Source organism: Olea europaea, chromosome 15, assembly GCF_002742605.1.
Source record: "Olea europaea var. sylvestris chromosome 15, O_europaea_v1, whole genome shotgun sequence".
Classification (NCBI taxonomy): Eukaryota; Viridiplantae; Streptophyta; class Magnoliopsida; order Lamiales; family Oleaceae; genus Olea; species Olea europaea.
Window position 1 is genome coordinate 30,401,972 of NC_036251.1, and position 21,870 is coordinate 30,423,841.

The window sequence follows — 21,870 nt, forward strand, 5'->3', positions numbered from 1 at the left end:
TAGGCTCAATATATATGTACTCCAAGTGATTTTATTTTATTTTTCTAACCATTGGTCAAACTCTCTATGTAGTTTATATCTGGTAAGACTAAATTCATTACCTTGTTACGGAAAACTAATTAAATCAAGACAGAGAGAAAGTAACCTTCAACACATTACTAGATTGCTTATATTACAATCGAATTCATATGTTCCTCATGAAATTGATAAAACTAAGTTCACATTATTTTAGGGTGGTAGAAAAGCAACAACAATCATTAATCATACATGATTGAGCATTATAAGACGGTATCATTCAAGCCATAGTTGAACATCCAATACCATAAACAATCAATCAGCCTTATATTTAAAAATATATATATATAAATTATTGGAGGCAAAATCATACAACAAAATCATTCCTCCACTACTAAAAAGATAAATATTCCAAGTTTACTGCTAGAGACTATATAGGTAAATTCTTGGAATGTAATGAACATCAAAAGCATCCTTCTATTTTGACAAAGTTTAACAGTACTGCAACTACATATAAAAACAAGCATGTACAGGGTAGTCTAGGATAAAACCTGGATACCGTCCAGCAACAACTCCATATGCGAAATGAGCAACATCTTAGATCAATTCACTTATCTCAATTGTCCATCGAGCACAAATCCACAACTCATCCCAAAAAGGTCAGTGTTGAAACCATTGGATACTTTTAATGTCAATCCCTTCCTTCACCATCTCATAAAGCGGGCTCCTTTCCCTTAAACTTTTCAACCTGCTTAAGTGTCAATTCCACTGCTTGATCAATCTCCTCCTTGGTGGTGAACCTCCCTATGCCATACCTAACTGAGGTATGTGCCATGTCCTCCTCCACTCCAAAGCCCTCAACACATATGATGGCTCCAAACTCGCACTCGTGCGTCCACTACCACTCGACACTGCCACCTCCTTCAATCCCATTAACAAGCTCTCCCCTTCGACATAGGCAAACGACAAATTCAAATTCCCAGCATATCTCCTCTCCGTGCTTCCATTCACTACTACCCCATCAATTTCTCCTGAATCCCATCCAACAACCGCTCCTGCAAAGCCTTAAATCTCTTATCATCATACTCCATCTCTCTCATCGCTAGCTCACATGCTGCCCCAAAGCCAACAACCAAAGGCGTAGGAACTGTGCCACTCCTTATCCCCCTCTCTTCTCCACCCCCATTCATTTGGGGCTCCACCCGAATCCTTGGCCTCCGCCTTATGTACAAAGCCCCAATTCCCTTTGGCCCATAAATCTTATGCCCACTCAATGACATCAAACTTATATTCATTTTATCCACATCAATCGGAATCTTCCCCAAAGCCTGAGCAGCATCAGTATGCAAAGGAACTGTTGTGATTCTCCGATCACGAGAAGAGAATAAAAGAGGAAAAACAATTCTATTTCTACTTGAATAGAATTTACAATGGAGTTTACAAACTAAAAAAAAACCTCTCAAAAGAGTCTCTCTAATCTCTCTCTTTTTTCTCTCTTCTCTATCCTATTTTTCTTCCTCTCAAGGGACATGCTAATTCTCTTTATGGTACCTCATATTTATAGAAAAATCTTGGCTACAAACCATCATAAACTTGTGGCCAAAAACCAATCAAGAATTGCGGCTAGAGAATTTCATTTCAAATTGTCTTCTTGCATAGATTTCTTCTCCACTAAGCAATTGAAGTTGTGGCCATCAAAAGGTAGAGAGTTTTAATTCAAATTTTCTTCTTCATCCATGCATGTGGATTCTTCTACATTAAGAAAATGAAATTCAACAATTTCGGCTGGAAGAAGCTAGAAGAAACTTGATTAATATGCGGCTGGAACACATCAATTCTCCCCCTCCAGTCGCATTTGAATCAATTGCTATCTGACAACCAACCCAGCTATGTCTCTGCATAGCTCTAGCTTCTCCCTTAGAACCACCTTTGTTAACATATCTACTGAATTCTCATTTGTGTGAATCTTTACTAGTCTCAACAGCTGTTGATCCATCACCTCTCTTATCCAATGATAGCGAATGTCAATGTGCTTTGTTCGAGAGTGATACATTGAGTTCTTACTCAAGTCAAGAGCACTCTGGCTGTCACAATGTACTTTATAATCTTCTGCTTGATCCCTAGTTCTTGGAGAAATCGCTTTAACCACAACATTTCTTTACCTGTTTCCGTCGCTGCAATATATTCTGCTTCTGTTGTAGATAAAACAACACACTTTTGTAGTCTTGACTGCCATGAAATAGCTCCCCCTGCAAAAGTGTAGAGAAATCCTGAAGTAGATTTTCTACTGTCAAGATCTCCCGCTATATCTGAATCTGTATAACTTTTCAAGATTGGATCAGCTCCCCCGTAGCACAGACATATCTTTGATGTACCTCTGAGGTACCTGAGAATCCACTTGACTGCCTCCCAATGTTCCTTTCCAGGATTAGAAAGAAAATGACTCGCCATGCCTACTGCATGGGCAATATCTGGCCTTGTACATACCATGGCATACATTAGGCTTCCAACTGCTGAAGAATAAGGTATTAATGACATTTCCTCTATCTCTTTCTTGGATGAGGGGCATGAATTTTTGCTCAACTTGAAGTGGTTGGCCAATGGAATGTTGACAGGTTTGGTATTATACATGTTGAATCTCTTGATCACTCATTCAACATACTTCTCTTGGGATAGCCACAACCTTCTATTCTTCCTATCTTGAGTTATGTGCATTCCCAAAATCTGTTGAGCTGGGCCTAAGTCCTTCATGTCGAAGAACTTGGAGAGTTCCTTCTTTAGCTACCTAATTTTTGTTGCATCTTGTACGACGATCAGCATGTCGTCTACATATAATAGAAGAGCAACAAAATTGCCATTCGAAAGGTGTTGAATATAAACACACTGATCCCCAGCTGTTCTTTTATAGCCTTGACTCACCATAAAAGAGTCAAACTTTTTGTACCACTGCCTGGGTGTTTGCTTAAGACCATATAGGCTCTTCTTTAGCTTGCAAACAAAGTTTTCTTTCCCTGAAACTTCAAAACCTTCTGGCTGCTCCATATAAATTTCTTCATATAAATCACCATGAAGAAATGCTGTTTTGACATCCATCTGTTCAAGCTCTAGATTCAGACTGGCTACTAATCCAAGGATAACTCGAATTGAGGCCATTTTCATAACAGGTGAAAAAATCTCGTCAAAGTCAACTCCCTTCTTCTGAAGAAATCCTTTGACTACCAAACGGGCTTTATGTTTTACCACCTTTCCCCTGCCATCTTTCTTGAGCTTAAAAATCCATTTATTCCTTAATGTTTTCTTTCCCTTCGGAAGCTCAACTAATTCATATGTTTGATTTTTCTGCAGTGACTCCATCTCATCCTGCATTGCTTGTATCCACTTGTCTTTGTCCACATGAGTTTGTGCTTCTTGAAAGCTCTTTGGTTCTCCTTCGTCAGTGATCAAAAGGTACTCTGATTCTGGATATCTCGTTGATGGAATCCGTCCTCGTTCCGATCTTCTGACCTATGGATCGTTGATTTCAGGAGGTGCATCATCATCTGGCTGATGTGATGATCCAACAACTTCTAGTGAAGAGGATTGTAACTGCTCCTGATCAATATCCCCTTCTTCATCCTCCTGTTCTGCTTTCAGCATTTCCTCATGCACATCCTCGTTATCTATGGTGAATTGTGTTGGTGCTGGATCTGGAGCAATATTTTGGGCACCAAAATTAGAATTAGGAGATATTGTGGGCTTTTCAATGTCTTCTAATGTTTTGTTTTCATGGAACACTACGTCCTTACTTTTGATGACCTTCTTTATCTTTGGGTCCCATAATCTGTATCCAAATTCCTCATCTCCATAGCCTATAAAGATGCATGGAGTGGTCCTTGCATCTAGCTTTTGTCTTAGCTCCTTGGATACATGTGTAAAGGCTAAATAGCCAAATACTCTTAGGTGAGAGTAGGAGGGATATTTACCAGACCATAATTTCTTCGGAATTTCAAAATTCAACGGTACAGACGGTGATCTGTTGATCAAATAGCAGGCGGTTCGAACAGCTTCTTCCCAAAATGGCTTTGGCGGCTTAGCCATACTTATCATGCTTCTGACCTTTTCCATGATCGTCCGATTCATCCTCTCGGCGACTCCATTATGTTGTGGGGTACGTGGGATCATTTTTTAATGTCGAATGCCGTATGTCTTGCAATAGGCATCAAAATCTTTGGAAGTATACTCGCCTCCAGTATCTGTGCGGAGACATTTCAGCTTCTTTCCTATTTCACGTTCTACCATGGTATGAAATGATTTGAAGTAATTCAATACTTGGTCCTTTGTCTTCAAGAAATATACCGACGCCTTTCGAGACGAGTCATCAATGAATTTTAAAAAATACTTGTTACCGCCTAGTGATTCAACCTCCAAAGGACCACAAACATCAGAGTGTACTAGATTGAGCAACTCTGATCGTCTCGTAGAAGAGAAATTGAAGGAGACTCTATGTTGCTTACCAAATAGACAGTGACTGCAAAGATCCAGCGCAGATTCCTTGGCAACTGTGATTAGCTCCTTCTTTGTCAAAGTAGACAATCCCTTCTCACTCATGTGACCAAGTCTTTGGTGCCACAAATTTTGAGAAGGTTCATGTTCTACTACGTTGAGGCTATCCACATGCATTTTCATATGAGTCTTGTATAAAGTGTCACATATATGTCCTCGAGCGACAACCATGGAACCTTTCATCATTTTCCATGTGCCATTGTTAAATTGATTGACATAGCCCTGTTTGTCAAGAGCTATCCCTGAAAGTAGATTTAGCTGAAGATCAGGTACATGTCGAACGTCCTTCAGGGTTATTTTACACCCGAGGTTCGTTTGTATCTGAACATCACCAATTCCTACGATCTTAGAAGAACTGGTATTTTCCATCTTCACTGCACCAAAGTCGCCGGCTTTGTAGGTTGTGAAGAAATCTTTGCATGGAGTGGCGTGATAAGATGCTGTAGTGTCTATTACCCACTCAATATCTTGGTTTGAAACATGAAGACATGTCTCCTCATGGATGAAGCAGATAGCCACCTCTCCAGAAATAGTGACTATTGTCTCTCCTTCCTTATTTTTCAGCTGTGAACTGTTGTGGCCTTGCTTTCGTAGCAATTTTCCGAGTTCTTCTTCAAGTGGCCCTCCATACCACAATAGTAGCACTTATAAGTAGGCTTCCTTCCATCTATGGATCTACCTCTACTTTTGCTTCTGCCTCTCCCCCTGCCAGGAACGCCTCCTTGTTGTCTTCCTCGATTTACCATGACAAGGGCATGTGATTGGTTCGTGTCTACGTCTTTTCTTCTGGCCTCTTCATTAAATAGGGCATTCTTAACCATAGACACGGTAAGTTTTCCATCATGGGCTGAGTTGCTAAGAGATACTACTAATGTCTCCCAACTACCAGGAAGAGAACTTAAAAGTAGTAAGGCTTGTATTTCATCCCCAAGCGGCATCTCCATAGATGACAATTGGTTTACCAAGCTCTGAAATTCACTGGTGTGCTCAGCAACTGAAGTTCCACTCTTTAACTTCAGATTCACCAAACGCCTCATCAACAGAGCTTTGTTTTGAGCGGTCTTGGCTTGGTACATGTCCTCCAGAATCTTCCAGAGGGCATATGCATCTGTCTCCTATGCTACATGGTAAAAAACACTATGGTCAATCCATTGTCGAATTTAACCAATAGTTTTTCTATTTAGCTTCTTCCACTCTGTCTCCTTGGTAGGATCGGGATTTTCACCTTTGGCTTCCAAGGGGTCATACAAATCCTTACAACTAAAGAGATCTTCCATCCGAGGCCTCCACAGTGTGTAATTGGTGGCAGTAAGTTTGATCATAGCTCCTGATGAAGATTCCTCCATTGACATCTTGACTTGCAAAAGCTTTATCAAAAACTACGAGGATTAATTGATGAAACAAGCTCTGATACCATTTGTTGTGATTCTTCGATCACGAGAAGAGAATAAAAGAGGAAAAATAATTCTATTTCTACTTGAATAGAATTTACAACGGAGTTTACAAACTAAAAAAAACCTCTCAAAAGAGTCTCTCTAATCTCTCTCTTTTTTCTCTCTTCTTTATCCTATTTTTCTTCATCTCAAGGGACATGCTAATTCTCTTTATGATAGCTCATATTTATAGAAAAATCTTGGCTACAAATCGTCATAAACTTGTGGTCAAAAACCAACCAAGAATTGCGGCTAGAGAATTTCATTTCAAATTGTCTTCTTGCATAGATTTCTTCTCCATTAAGCAATTAAAGTTGTGGCCGTCAAAAGGTGGAGTGTTTTATTTCAAATTTTCTTCTTCATCCATGCATGTGGATTCTTCTACATTAAGAAAATGAAATTCAACAATTTCGGCTGAAAGAAGCTAGAAGAAACTTGATTAATATGCGGCTGGAACACATCAGGAACATTAAACTCTAACAGATTTTCCCAATTTCCTCGATCGGCTGAATCACACCAATCTCATTATTCACCATCATTACTAAAATCAAACTCGTATCTGGCTGAATCGACTCCCTGAGCTTTTCCAAGTCGACAAGCCCATCAGGCTTGACCGACAGATAAGTTACATCAAATCCCACCTACTGCAAATGCCGGCAGGAATCCAACACACACTTATGCTCAGTCTAGGTAGTTATAACATGACACTTTTTATCCTTATAAAAGTGCATAACGCCTTTAATTGAGATATTATTCGACTCAGTAGCGTCCGAAGTGAATATAATTTCTTTCAGGGAGGCGTTAATGAGGGCCGCGACCTGAGCCCGGCCTGATTCCACGACATTCTCGGATTCCCACACATAGAGATGAGTCCTTGGATGGGGATTGCCATATCGGGAGACGTAATAGGGAAGCATGGCTTCAAGGACCCTGGGGTCCACCGGAGTAGTGGCCTACATGTCGAGATAGAGTGGCCGACTGGAGATTTTGACGCCTTTCATTGTTACACCATTTAAGCCCTCTTCAAGCGGCTCAACTCTGGCTGCTGCGGTGGCCGTGGAGAGAGGATGGCGATTGTGGAGGATGATAGTGGCGGCTGAGGTGATGGTGGGTTTAGTGAGAGAGCGGCTGACGACGGTGGCTAGAAGCTTCGAGGTCATGGTGCGGTGGTGGAGTTCTCTCGACTAGGTTAATTTGCTTTTGGGTTGTGTTTCTACATCAGGGAGTTGTACATGCACTATTGTACATTGTGGTTCCCAATATTGGAATATAATTTAAAAATTTCACATGTGGTCCTGTTCTATTACCGTAATAGCATGTTAGTACACAACTTTGAAACGAAGCGGGCTTTCATCATTATTGAACAATTGGTTATCAATGACGAAGACCTTCCAAAAATATGCAGGACTGACTCCATTACTCTCACATATTCAATTTATGAAACTAGCTTTTGGTTTCATATTAAAAATATGAAGGCTGAGTAAAGTTAAAAATGACAATAATGATTCGAACATAGAACTGAAAGAAAAAAGAACTTCTCCCTATAATAATAGTGACATCTTGCTCTATCCTTTTTTCCTGAGGCTAATGGCCAACTCTTTTTCCTTATAGTCTTTTCACTTAATGTTGATGTGACCAAAAGTGGGGAGGCATCTGTACCCGAATAAGAGCAACTTGATTCTTCTGATCACTTGAGGAAGCAACATATCCCCATAATTTTTAGATTCTCTCTACGCCCATATACATATAATCTAGGGGATAACCATTAAAGCGTCTATGATAAGGAGTCCTAAAAAAGAACACATCATCTTATCTAATCCTATATTGTTGATCTTCTAAGCCATGAGAAAGCTTTGAGGGAGGGCCTGGATGCTAGGCAGTAGTCATCCTCGATGGCTTAGGATATTGTCCTAAAAGTCCCGATCTAAGAAAGCTTTAGGAAAGAAGTCAACTCCACAGCTTCCAAAACCCAAAAATTTAGTGAGAAGTCTCTTAACATCAAGAGATATGCTTTGTGGGGAATACACCCTCGCAACAAGTTAATCGTGTATATATCATGGACCAAAGAACAATGAAAGCATTTATCTTGAAGAAGGGAGTTTGATTTGCATATGGAGGTGCACAAGGGGAAAGAAGTGGGAATATCTGTTGTTGGAAAATTATTAATTTGTAATGTGGGCCGACGTGTGTAGTTAATTGTATGTAACGACTATTTTAAAGTTAAATCCAAAATTAAAGTGATCTAATGAAGAATTAAGTAATTGGGCTTAGGGTGTCTAAATAAAGTGTGGGTTGTATTATAAATGTAAAGATTAGATTCCTTTATAATTGTATTTCATGATTTTTATATATATATATATGAAACTTCTCATTTTTTATGTCATCACATCAACACAATAAATTAGAGAGAAAGCATATTAAAGAGGAAGATCCAAAACTCATAATCAAGAACATACAATCTACAATCAAGATTATTGATCAAGAACCAAAACCAATAAAAAGAATCAAAGAATTTTAGGAGGCAAAATTCAAGATTGAAAGCAAAAAACCAATCAAGAAGGGAGTCCAAGTTGATTTTCAAGATTCAAGATTCATTAATAAATAATCTTTCTCAAAAAATTAAAGTATGTTTCGTATTATTAATTTTCTTGGTAATTTGACTTGGAGAATCTTGACAATAAAGTAATTAGGTTTTTATGTTCTTAAGATTTAAAATTCTATAAAAATTTAACAAGTAGTATCAATACCAACTCCATGTTAAACCATTAAGATTCAAAGAAAGAATTTTAGGATTGAAATTTATAGTTTGGATTTATATAAAAAAAAAAAAAAAAGGATGTGAATTTTAGCCTTGATTTATAAAATTCAGATTTATTTTTCAGGTGTTTTTAAAATTGACAATTTTAAGGAATTAATTGTTGAATTTGAGTTCAGTTATAATTGAAATTTTATATGAAGTGTGATGTTATGGTGGAAATTTTATAAATTGTTTTCCTTTTTCGACACTTCGAGGATATGGATTAACGTCCCAAAATCTAGTTATAATATATTTGGAATTGATGTTGTTTATGCAATATGCATGAAGTATGAGAGAAAAAGGTGGGTGCTGCCCCCAGGGCACATTTTCAAGTGGTAAAAGGGGAGGGTGGAGAAATCCAGCTTTGCTTGAGGCTGCTGCGTCAAGGGTTCGAATCCTGAAATATGGATTTGGCTCTTGGGTAAGTGCAAGTGTACAAGCAGCCTTCCACCCTTTACCCTTGAAGGCATAACTTGCGATTTACCTCCCTCACGATGCTCCAGGGTAGGGGTGGTGGGGGACCCTTAAGGTCAGGGTTTAACCTTTTTTTTTGAAAAGGTGGGTGCTGGTTTTAAGGTGGTTTAGTAGACAATTTAAAGTCAATGTCAATGTCAGCCTTTTTTTTTGGAAAGCAAATAAAGTGGTGAAAAATAAGCAATTTGGTGTTTTTTTTAGCTGCGTGAATGATTGATTTTTTAATTGAAGAAACAATTAAAGAAAATCACGATCTAGCTCAACAACGTCCTTTTTGGGGGCATTGCAAAAAAATAAAAATCTAAATGAGCAATCAATTTCAAATCTTGATATTTAATTTTTTTTTTTGGACTACTATTTTTCTAAAATAAATTACTTGAATGAACATGTTATCAAAGTAACACCTTTCTCCGTAAATTAATTTATTTGGAATATTAGGAAGGTTGTCTGTACATAATTCATGCAGATGTTCACCGGTTCAAAGGAAACTCAATATTTGTCAGAATTATATGCACACGTGATAATAAATATGTGACAATTGTAAATTTTTCCATTATGTGAACGTTGAGTCGGTCCAAAGATAGACTTGATGTTTGACCAAATTCATTATCAATATTTGATTACTGTACCAAAAGTATCACTTACAAGTTGATATTTCTATCCAAAAATTAAATATCAATTGTGTGTTTGGTCTCTTGTAATAGGGCTCACTATTATTTGAAATTATTAATTGTCCAATACGCATTTCCACATGAACATGTTATTTTAGGATCTCTATTCGGTTAATTCATTTACCTCTGCAATATCTATCGACATCGATTCATATCCTGTGTTTGAATCAAAGTTTAAAGGCTGGAAAGAGAAAGTTTGTATTGCTCTTAGCGACATGGATCTAGACTTTGTTTTAAGGATTGAACAATCCAATACTCTTACAAATAAGAGTTCTGCTAATAAAATGGGACTCTAATAAGTGGGATTCTTCAAACTTTATAAGTCTTATGATTATAAAGCGTATAATTCTAGCAATGTTCAGGGGCGTTATGTCCAATAAGGTAACCTACTGCTAATAAATTTCTTAAAGAAATATTCTAAAACACTTTGTGAAAAGAAACGATTAGGCCGAAACTAGTACGCAGCAAAGTTGATTTCATTAAAGCATAATGCTAAAGAAAATATACGACAGTACATCATGGACGTGTCTCATCTTGCTTCAAAACCAACAACATTAAAATAGAAGTTGTATGATGATTTGTTCGTGCATATTTTTTTTTATTTCTCTTCCTGCACAATTTTTTAATTTTAAGGTCAGTTACAACTATTAAAAAGGGAAGTGAAGGGAAGTGGACGCTTAGTTAGGTCATTTCATATTGTGAGTAAGAAAAAAAAGTCTAAAACAAGAGAGAGCTGAAAGTACTCACTTGACAAATACCACTAAGGACAAGTTAAGCGTAATAAAGTTGCGTCCGATTTGATTGAAAAGTAACAGCAAACTCCTGAAAAGAATAAATCCATTTTTTATTAACGTAATGACATCTAACCTTTATCGTAGCCCATGCTAGCAAATCAACTGCTTTATTTTTTATACCAACAATTAAGAATTGTTTTCCCCTACGTATTGCATCAAAAACCAAATCACAAGCTTTGGATCCAGCTATTACTTTTGTGAAAATTTGGGACACATGAAGAGAAATTGTACTAAGTATCACGCTTGGCGTGTAAAGTCAAGTATACTTCTTATTTTGGTATGTTGTGAGATTAATTTAGTTTCAATACCCATACACATTTTGTGTATAAATTTCGGTTCATTATTCAAATAAGTGTGTTTATGCAAGGTTATCTAAATGGCCTATATCTAATTGATGCAGAAAGATTCATCTGTGTGAAGAGATGGCAAATCAGTTAAAGTTGAGGCTATAAGAACTTTTAGGTTATTATTAAAGATTGGTTATTATTTGAATTTGAAAAAGACATTTGAGGTACTGTCTTTTTAGATGAAATTTAGTTTTTGTTTCTACATTGAATAAATTCGATTACTTTTGTTCAATTGAAAATAGTAAGTTCAGTCTTTCTCTTAATTCAAATATTATGATTACAATCCTTTATTCAATTATGATGACCTATATCTACTTAATATGGCTACTTCTTATAAAGAAACCTTATACATAAATTCTCGTTGTATTAAAAAAAATTAACAAATGAGAATTTCGCTTCGTTATGGAATATCTTGCAATTAGATCACATCTCTCAAAAGAGAATGAAATATCTTATATCAAAACGAATTCTTGATTCCCTTAATCTTTCACACTGAAGTATTTATGTTAATCATATTAAAGGGAAACAAACAAACATAAAGATATTAGGTACCAATAAAACTTCGAACATCTTAAAACTAATTTATACGAATATCTGAGGACGATTTCTAGTGACTTCTTGGAATGGTCAACGGTTATTTATTATGTTCAATGACGATTTTTTTCATTCATTTTGACTACCTGTTTCTCATCTATGAGAAATCCCAAACATTGGACATGTTCAAGGTATGCATGGCTGAGGTTGAAAATCAACTCAACAAAAGAATAAAACGCATCAGATCTAGTTGTGGTGGCGAATACTATGACAGATACGACAGATCAGGAGAACAACGTCCAAGGTCTTTTGCTAAATTTCAAGAGGAATGTGAAATCGTCTCACACTACACCAAAATCTCTCTAAGTTGAAGTGCTAAAGACTGAAGGTTAAATTCACAATAAAGTTTCAAGTAAAATAACTGTCAAAACTCTTTATAAACTTTGGATTAGCAGGAAGCCTAGTTTGAAACATTTGCACATTTGAGGTTGTCCAGCTAAGACAAGACCTTATAGGCCTAATGAAAAGAAACTGGATTCCAAATCTATTAGTTGTTATTTCATTAGATACTCAGAGAGGTCATAGGGTTACAAATTTTATGATCCCACTATAAAGTCAATTTTGGAAACGGGAAATGCCCAGTTCTTTGATGATGTAGGAAAGATGAAGGTTAGAGATTTTATATTTGAGAAGGAATATATAAATATTCCTTCTGTTGTAATTGATTATGATATGGACCAGGAACAAATTCTTGCTCCAGATTTTGTTCAAGAAGCAATTTCGGATCAAAGCAATATTATAAAATTTCTCATACACGATCAAAAGATTATTTCAAGAGAACAAATTTAATAACCTCAAGAACAAATGTCATTAAAGAAATTTACTAAAGAAAAGAGAAAGGAAATTCAAATAATTTTATAATCTTTCTCTAAGAAAATAAGGATAATATTGTATTGGTGGACGAAGGTCCAATTAATCAACTTTCATTATGCAAATGCAAAGGAATAATTTCTAAGAATGGATTAATGCCATAAATAAAGAGATAAAATTCATGAGTAACAATGACATTTAGAAACTCATTCCATTGTCTGAAAGTGTGAAACACATTGATTATAAATGGATATTTAAAATCAAGATGGATTCGAAAAGTGATGTGAAGAGATATAAGGCTTATCTTGTGGCAAATGATTTTACTCAAAAGGAAGCCATTGACTTTAAATTGACTTTTTCTCTGGTTTCTATGAAAGACTATTTTATGATTATTATGTTATTTGATCTTAAACTACATTTGATGGTTTACAAATAAAAAAAATAAAATAAAATCTATGGGCTTAAGCAAGTTTTCTGTCAATGATATCACAAATTTCATCAAATAATTATCTTGTTTGATTTGGAGATGAATTCAACTGATAATTGTGGATATCACAAGTCCAGTGGGAGTAAGCATATTTTCTAGTATTGGATGTCAATGACATATTAATTACCTACAATAATAAAGGATTATTGGATTAAAACGAGAGATTTCTGACATGAAAGATCTTGGTGACGTCTCTTTTAGGAATATAAATACGTTGGGATCGTTATCGGGTATATTTGGATTATCACAAAAGGACTATATCAAGAAAGTTCTTAAAGGATTTGGGATGTAGGTATGTAAATCAGGTGATACCCCCTATTACTAAGGGTAACAAGTTTAGTCTCAATTAATACCCCAAGGACAAACTTGAAGAAATGAAAGTACAAAAAGTTTCTTGTACTTCAACAGTTGGGAGTTTAATGTATGCGAATGTTTACATAAGTCTAGTTATGAAATTCATGGGTTGAATACTAGGCAAACGTTTAAATAACTCTGGGATGGATATCTACAAAGCAACCAATTAGGTTATTGGATATTTATTGAGAACTAAGGATATGTCAAAGTTTATATACATTAGGTTTCTAATTGTTAAGGAAATAATTCAGAGTATATAGATTTCTATAGAATAATTAAGACAAACTCTATAATCATGGATCCGCTTACTGAAGGACTATCACCTAAGGCCTTTCATGAGCATAATGCTCATATGAGTGTTGCATTTTTTATTATATGCCATTTGGTGGGTGTTTGTATATGAATGTTGTTTGTTTTGGACACATAACTCTATATATGGATATTTGGTTTATTTCAAAAATAAAGTATTCGGTTCAGGTTCACTCTGATTAAAGTTTAGGTTTGATCTCATACGGTAGGACTAGTTGGAAATAGACATGTTCAAATCATATTGCATATAATTTTCATGCTATACATTCACACATGATTTATGTCATTTGATTGTGTTAATATACGTGACCATTGAGGGTTTAGTTATGATAATTGTAACGAAAACTGCTTTGATCCTATATTTGTATAATCAATGCACGAGATTGTTTAGAGATGCCTTTTGGTTACGATAGCAAAAATATTGAACTCATAATATTATACACATTTATAAAGAGTGGGCCAAATTATATGGGTAGAAATCGGATTCTTTTAGAATTGTATTTCTTGATGGAAGAAATATATATGGAAATTATATATAGGATTATGATTCTCAATTCATATACAACTTCTCATTCTTTATGTATTCCATCAATACAAGAATTTAAAGAGAAGTCATATTGAAGAGGAAAATCCAAAATCTACAATTAATAACAAACAATCTATAATCAATAATCAAGATTATGGATCAAGAACCAAGAACAAGAATCAAAGAATCCTAAGAAGCAAAATTCAAGGTTGAAAGCAAGAAACTAATTAAGAAGGGGTTCCAAGTTGATTTTCAATATTCAAGATCCGGAATCAAAATTCAATAATAAATAATCATTTTCAAAGAATTAAGGCATGTTCCGCATTTTTAATTTTCTTGATAATTTGACATGGAGGGTCTTAACAATAAAATAATTAGATTTTCATGTTCTTAAGATTTAAAATTCTATAAAAATTAACATCTTTTAGACAAAAACTAGTTAGAATTCGAATAACACAATTTTATGTTAATGCAATAGCTTCTTCATACACTCGTAACTCAAATCAAGATAGACAAACCAAAAGGAATGGCAATAAAGGGATATCGATCGCATTCAGAACGAGTATGGGCTCATAATTAATTGTCAATACTACAAAAACCGGAAGCCAAACCGTCTTCACAATTTTTATGGTATTCGACTATGTTTTGAACATGATGCAGTAAACCTTTCAATCTGTAGTTTCTTAAAATAAACATTTAAATATTTTTAAATAGTTTATTTATTAATACAAATATGCTACATGCACATTCCTTTTAGGAAAAAGCCTAGTGTACAGGGCTTTTTCCTACAGGTTTTATACAGGGCCCTCACTGTAGCGAGGGCCCCACATGTATTAAAAAAAAAAAATTAACGTGGACCCACCAATGTGAGTACCTATAAAATATCTGGCAAAAAAAGCCATATACATGTAGGGTGGTCCTTCTTTTTAACATCATATTTGATAATGTGTCACGTGACGTGACGCATGATTAGACATTTTTTTTTTAAACACTTTTCGGCCCAATACTTCTTGAACTCCAATAAAATGTATACAAAGATGTCAATCACGACTTGTACACTCAGCATTATTCTTATTAATATGAGTAGCAACATAGGTTGTCTTTTTCAAAACGAGTTTTGCTACAGCTCAGTGTGCTGTGAGGGGGCCAGCAATTTTTTTATCGAACGCGAGCTCCACTCTCCTGTCAAAGGACCGTAAACCAAGCTGTACAAACATCAAATGCCTTTCAAAATTCTGTTTTGATGGTTGGTTTAAGAATTTGTTGGCAAGAGGAAATAAAAGATCCAAATTTCAGTAAAAAACTATATGACATAAGAATGTCCCGTAAGATCCCCTCAAGAAGTGCGTAATACTACCCTTATCACCCCCACATTGCCCTCTCCAAGAGACGGGCAGTCTATCTTAGTGCTTGTTTGCCAAGAATTTTGTTAATAGATTTTTTGACCATGAGAGATAAAATGAATCATACTTGTTAAAGAAGAATTCAAAAATGACAGCAAAAATAATGAAATAACAATAAAAAAATTGATTTTAATTAGATTAGAATCTCTGCTAAACACGCTCTTAATATCTTCCCATTTCCGAGTAGATGGCTGGAAAGTGTTCGTGCCTCGATCATTACTTGAGCAGTCATCATTTCTAGCGTTTTAGTCAGCCGAAATTCAAGTTTTCATCGCACTGGTTTTCAATTAAAGATGGCAAACAGATCCCATCTTTTTTCTTGATATTCATGTCTACAACATAATAGTTGTCAACTTACAACACATTTCCTTCCTCTAAAACCATTTCCAGAGGATCCTAATCCCTATAGCCGGCAGTAACCCTTTTCGAAGCGTAGAAAGACATTTTCTTGCATGCTGAAGAAGACGGGCTTTTAAAGTCCCCTCGGTACAGGGAGCAACCAAAGAAAACAGCTGACCACAATATCAAACGGTAGTGTCAACATATGGCGCAATAGCTGGGGAAAAAAGCCAATTCAATCCATTGCTCGATTTTTATTTAGTGGCACAAGGAACCACAGAACAAAGTGAACAATGAAAAGCATTTGAACTGAATCCCGAACAAGTACAATAAACTGAATTGAACTTGGGAGAAAAACTTGATTGCACAAGTTTAAATACACTGCCAAAATGAACTACATCACTATCATTCATCTGAATCTTCAACTCCGCCAACTCAGAAGGATCAGTGATGTTCCTTCTTCTCGAAAAGACCATCTGGACCTGCATTCACACAATTTGCTTACCAGATTTGACGCAGAAGGCACCTGATAGGAAAACGATGGACAAACACGTACTACCTAATTGGATTTTTTATTTTATTTATTTTTTTGGGTCTAAACAGCACCAAGGTAAAAGAAGTCTATGCAGTATAAAACATCAACATGTCATATGAATAAATAAATATGTTACATTGTACAGTGTTGACGTTGAGTCCTGGAGAAGAGTTATATGCAGATGAGCAGAACTATGTTCTCTTTAGTTTAACTGTTTCCTTGGCCCCAATAAGATAAAAGATTCATGTAAGAACTACGATTCTGTTTTTAGTATTCCAGAAAAGTGCTTGTGCAAGAACTTACAGGCTGAAGCTTGAAAGTGATGACAATCAGGACAAAGGATGAAGATAGAGCAACAAATGCAACAAAAGCAACTAGAGCACTTTAATCATTTAAATAAGATGCCTATAAGAAAGAATACCAAATATTGTTTTACTCTACTAGTAAATGTTTTACTTTGCAATACAATTACAAGCACAACAATCTTAGTTCAATGATGGCAAGACACTTAATACATGAACAATTAGGCCCCGTTTGATTACACGAAATTTTCCATGGAACTTGGAATTCGAATTCCAACTTCCACTTTTGGCCTGTTTGATTGACAAAATTTTCCAGGGAATTGATTTTCCATGAATTTCTAGGTACAACACCTTAAAGCGTGATTTTCCACCTTTTTTTTCCTAGGGGATAGGTGGTTTTTGGTTTTCCACCTTATTTTTATTTTATTTTTTTTTTGCTTTTTTTATTTTTTTTTAATTGTTGGCAATGGGAACAAATTTTAGGAATATTTGTAAAAGAGGATATCCCTGAAATTGACAATTTTCACGTAAAACAAAGTCAAACGAACATCAAAAAATACTTTTACTTCAACATTTTCCACATGAAAAATTTATACAATCAAACACAATAATTTACAATTTCCATGAAAACAATTTCTAGGTAATTCAATTCCCTGGAATTCATTTTCTTTCCATGTAATTTTCCTACTTGTAATCAAACGCACCCTTAATTCGACAATGACAAAATAAGCAGCCTCAAAAGTAACCTATCAAAGAAATCTAGTTCAGGATGGCCTAAATTTCTTGTTTCTCTAGTTCTTCATCAAATCTTAAAAAGTAAGGCGAAGGCATCGAGGTTTTCCTATGTCACCAGGTCATCATTAGCTTAATGCACAATAATCTATTTTGAAGGATCAGACGGCCTAAAAACCGATCCTTCCAAACCCCTATAGTAGGTATATTGTATAGCAGGTTTTACATTTGACAGATAGTAACATTCATAGCCAAAACATAAGTAGCCTTAATGGTAACATATAAAGAAATCTAGTTTTCAATCAATAACTTCAAAAGGCAACAGCCCAGTAAAGTCCTTCGTACAATGCATGCAATATGGGCATTATATGGTGAATTAACACTACACAAAGACATTCTCCAGTTAGAGTTAGGCTCCACTGTTCAAACAAGGGATACGCTGCACATTTGCAACCCTTGCTGCCATAGGATAAAAGCAAATGGAAAACTTTGAAGGCTGGCAAACAATATCTGAGACAACAAAATCTGCAGATGGAATGGTGGACATAAACAACCAACTCTTAATTAATAGCTAGATTGCACACATATCTCACAAAACAGAAGGAAAACGTTAGCAGCTTTATTGAATATATATACAACAATCCCTCCACTTCACGATTGCACAACTATTTAATGTTATTGGCAGTCAATAACAAATTAGTCCAAGACCATTATCTCTAAATACTTGCAACAATATTTTTTAATGTTGCTTCAATTTTTTAAGTCATAAAGAAAATCAAACTTGTATGTGTGGATCATTACAAAATGTTGGTGTCCAAAATATTTAACAAGGGTCACCATTTTAACAACACAAATGCAACAACTTACAAATTTGGGTATCTTGGACCAATCATTCAGCAATAATGTCACATAAGGTGGAAAAATCATTGAGAAGGGGATCTTTTTCCAGTAACAAAGAAAAAATAATAAGAACAATTTTTAAAAAAATGACAGGAATTTTTTTTTTTCTTATCATACTTATAGCCAGGAATAACTTTCACATCAAAATATACCCTTTCCAATATCCAGAAAATACACACAAACAGAGAAGCATAATCTGTAATGAATGAAAGCTTGTACAGCCCACAAAAAGATTACCATACTAAAAAACTTACCCCAGGGGAACTCCTTGTTACGGATGTGCAAGTATGGGTATGGCTGCATGCAAAATAAAAACGATCAACCCATTTCTAAAAGATAAAAAAACCTCAGAAACCCAGTATTAAAAAATAGTTAGATTGCAAAATACTAAACAATATAAAACAACGGGTTTCAATCCAGTAACCAAAGAAAGAAAGAGAGAAAGAAACTTACAGGAGGCTCCTCATGGTGAGGATGACCCTTGGATAGGTTAACCACTGCAAGAATAGTGCAAGTTGCGATACCTAGATATGTTATCTTCTCCCACTTTGCAGCCTCAGCTACATTACACACGCAATAAAAATAAAATAAAAAATTAACAAATAACTAAAATCTGGAAAATAAATTGCATCCCAGAAGTTGAAACGTCCATACAATCATAAAAACCAATCCTTTAAAACTATATACAGACTACGTATAACGGCAATGTAATGATAGCCTCGAAAGGGAATACCAAAAAAATTAAAAATAAATTAACATACTTAAATCTAGAAAAATGAATTCTCAATCACATTCCAGCGGTTGAATCAAACATACTTTTATAAAATCGAATTCTTTACAACGTAAATAAAACCCTAGACCGGGAATACAGAATGAAAATAAGATACATGATATATATAATAAAGTATCGATTATTAACATATAAATGCAGAAAACAACAATTACAAGCTTAAAATTGATCGATGATAAATTATTATCCTAAAACTAAATGTTATTTTATTTTTATTATGTACCAGCTTCATCGTGATGTCCATGGGAAGCGAAGGTCCGTTTGGAAGCAGGGGAAGCGCGTGGAACAGATGCGCCGCTGCGGATGGCGGAGCGGAGGCCAGATCTCACAATCGCCGATGCCATTTCCAGACACCTTTTCTCCTCTGTAACGAGGGTTTCGATTGACTTGTGTTATTAATTTATTTGTACGAATTACCCAAAATGGCCTTTTATTTTTTTGAAATCATGAAATAGGCTAGTGACTTCAAGCTTTAGGGAGATTTTTATAAATAGCCTGCACTATTCATTTTTTATAAAATGTCTATAATACCCTTAATGAAAGGATTTGTCATATTTTGCACAAGATATCCTTAATTTATTAAGATAGTTCTAAAATTCTTCTATTTCTCTCATTTCGAGTTTTAATATATAGTTCCATCCTTTGATCTAATAAATTAGAATAATCTGTAATATAATTGTTATGTAATTTACTAAGATTATCATATTCCTTAGATGAAATATCCATAGTTTCTAGTTGGGCAAAAATATTTCTTATTTTTTTTAATAGTTTTTCTAACAGATTATCTAATCCTTTAATTGTATAACCTGACATTATTCAAATAATTCCTTGCAAACTTTATGAATAATAATAACATGTTAGATAAGTTTTTTGCAAACATGAAAAATAATAATCCCTACGATTCTTTCAAGATATTATAAGAATTCTTTCTAAATTTAACAAAGACAATAATTTTACCTTACTTTTGATCTTAAATCTGTATTCTTAGAACCGAGTGACCTTCAGGCTCTGAATCTTCAAATTGCTCCCTCAAACGGCCTTTTGCCTCAATGGGAATTCTGCTATTTCAATTTCTGCCCTCACTGTATCTTTTCTTAGAATTAAGAATAAAGATCTCAAGTAAAGAAAATTCTCTCTTTGTTAAAGTAAGAAAGAAATTATCTTCTTCAATCTATCAAGAATCTATGGGATAGGAAGTTTAGAAATTTATATCTTTCTGATATCAAAAGATTAAAATTTTATTTCTATAATGATTTATACAAGATTTTTATTGTATACAAGGGGTTTCCAGAAAAACTGGTTTTGAAAAGTTTAAGGAAAGAGAATGGTTTCTAACTCGAGATGATCCATTCTTTTCCCAAATACCTCTATTTATACATGACTCAAACTCACTATTATTGATCTATTACATCATTGCATACATCAAAATTTTGAAAAGGCTCCATGCCTCTCTATTCTTTTCCTCCTGGGGTCTACATTGTCATATGCATTTTTTGCTTTTTCATCAAAGTGGCATCTTTTCTTCTATTATTGTCTTTTTATCTTTGGCTTCATATGCAGCTGGCTAGATACTTTTTTATTATTGCTTTTCCATCTTTGGCTTCATATGCAGCTGGCCAGATGCTTTGGTAGTGGTAGGTTCTTTTCCATCCATCAATTTTTCAATTTTGTCTATATGTGGGGCACTCTCTCAATCTGCATGATTCTTGGATTGTTGTTGGACTTCCACTAATTTGATGAGTATCAAATTTCTGGATATATTCTTTCAAAATGGTAGATTTCTCTTTTCCATTATTTGTAAGGAGTGTCCATCCTTCGTATTGGCACAAGCATCTGAATTTTTTATCATATAAGTTCTTTGCAATGTTGTAAAGAATTTTCATCCCCAAAACTCTTCTAGATTTTATCCATGATTTGTTGACTTTAAGCAATGGTTTATTATTTCGGCCAACTTCAATCTGAAAATCTCGGCCAACATATCCAATTGTAATAATATGTTCAGCAGGATAGTATATCCTTCCATCAACTTCGGGACTTATTGAATAAAATTTGATATAAATCGACCTTCCTTGGACAAATTTTGAAACTTCTGCCCTGAATATATCATCAAATTTTTCAATTTCTTTTAAATCTTTTCCTGGATAGATCAAATCCAGAAATCCATAATCTGCTGCCATTTTGATCATAAAAGGGTCTGCATCTTTGGTAATTATTAATTTGGGATAAACATGATCTCCTGATTCAATAAAATAAGATTCATTTTCTTCCAATTCATAAACAATTTTGGCAAATGATCTATATTTTTCTTCTTTTGATGATAAAGGGGTCTCATCATCTTCATCAGTTTTGATTCTTATAACTATTGTATGTTCATCTCCATTTTTTATAGTCACCTTCCGGGGACTTGCTATGTCTCGTTGGATATTACTGGGTCCACTGCTGCTTCCTGGCTGTGTACCTGTTTGTATTTTTGAGATTGTATCAATTGGTATTTCCTGTTTGGTATCTAATGACTCGAATTGTGAAGTAATATCAACAATCCTGTCATTCAATTCTTTGGTATATTTGGAATGAGAATTAGAAATTTCCACCAATAATTTGACATTTTGTTGGATAGATTCTGCCATCTCCTCTAACTGCTCAATTCCAATTTTCATATCTTCAGATTCTTCCATAAGGAATTTCATTCGTCTGTTGACGTCTATTAATGAATTTT

The 21,870-nt window shown here is 34.9% G+C and overlaps 1 protein-coding gene and 1 pseudogene across 3 annotated transcripts; both read right to left on the reverse strand.

Moving 5' to 3' along the window:
* Nucleotides 1–444: 444 nt before the first annotated feature.
* Nucleotides 445–7,150, reverse strand: LOC111410854 (annotated as a pseudogene).
* Nucleotides 7,151–16,069: 8,919 nt separating this feature from the next.
* Nucleotides 16,070–19,582, reverse strand: LOC111410855 (cytochrome c oxidase subunit 6a, mitochondrial-like). 3 transcript variants are annotated; one of them, XM_023041430.1, is made up of 4 exons: nucleotides 19,378–19,573; nucleotides 18,818–18,924; nucleotides 18,619–18,661; nucleotides 16,070–16,377 (listed from the first exon to the last, which is right to left on the reverse strand). In XM_023041430.1, the coding sequence occupies exons 1-4, from the start codon at nucleotides 19,496–19,498 to the stop codon at nucleotides 16,340–16,342; spliced, it is 309 nt and encodes a 102-aa protein (XP_022897198.1). In that variant the 5' UTR covers nucleotides 19,499–19,573; the 3' UTR covers nucleotides 16,070–16,339. The 3 variants fall into 3 exon arrangements, with proteins under 3 accessions (XP_022897198.1, XP_022897199.1, XP_022897197.1); XM_023041431.1 differs by having other exon boundaries at nucleotides 16,310–16,421; nucleotides 19,378–19,577; XM_023041429.1 differs by lacking the exon at nucleotides 16,070–16,377 and adding an exon at nucleotides 17,747–17,989 and having other exon boundaries at nucleotides 19,378–19,582.
* Between the last annotated feature and the right edge of the window lie 2,288 nt (nucleotides 19,583–21,870).

What these genes read in the sequence shown, in the direction of transcription:
- LOC111410855 (XM_023041429.1), bottom strand. Translation starts at nt 19,498, where the DNA reads ATGGCATCGGCGATTGTGAGATCTGGCCTCCGCTCCGCCATCCGCAGC. An exon ending in TGGACATCACGATGAAGCTG is followed by an intron (nt 18,925 to 19,377) that starts GTACATAATAAA and finishes TGTGTAATGTAG; the next exon opens with CTGAGGCTGCAAAGTGGGAG. An exon ending in TAACAAGGAGTTCCCCTGGG is followed by an intron (nt 17,990 to 18,618) that starts GTAAGTTTTTTA and finishes TTCCATCTGCAG; the next exon opens with ATTTTGTTGTCTCAGATATT.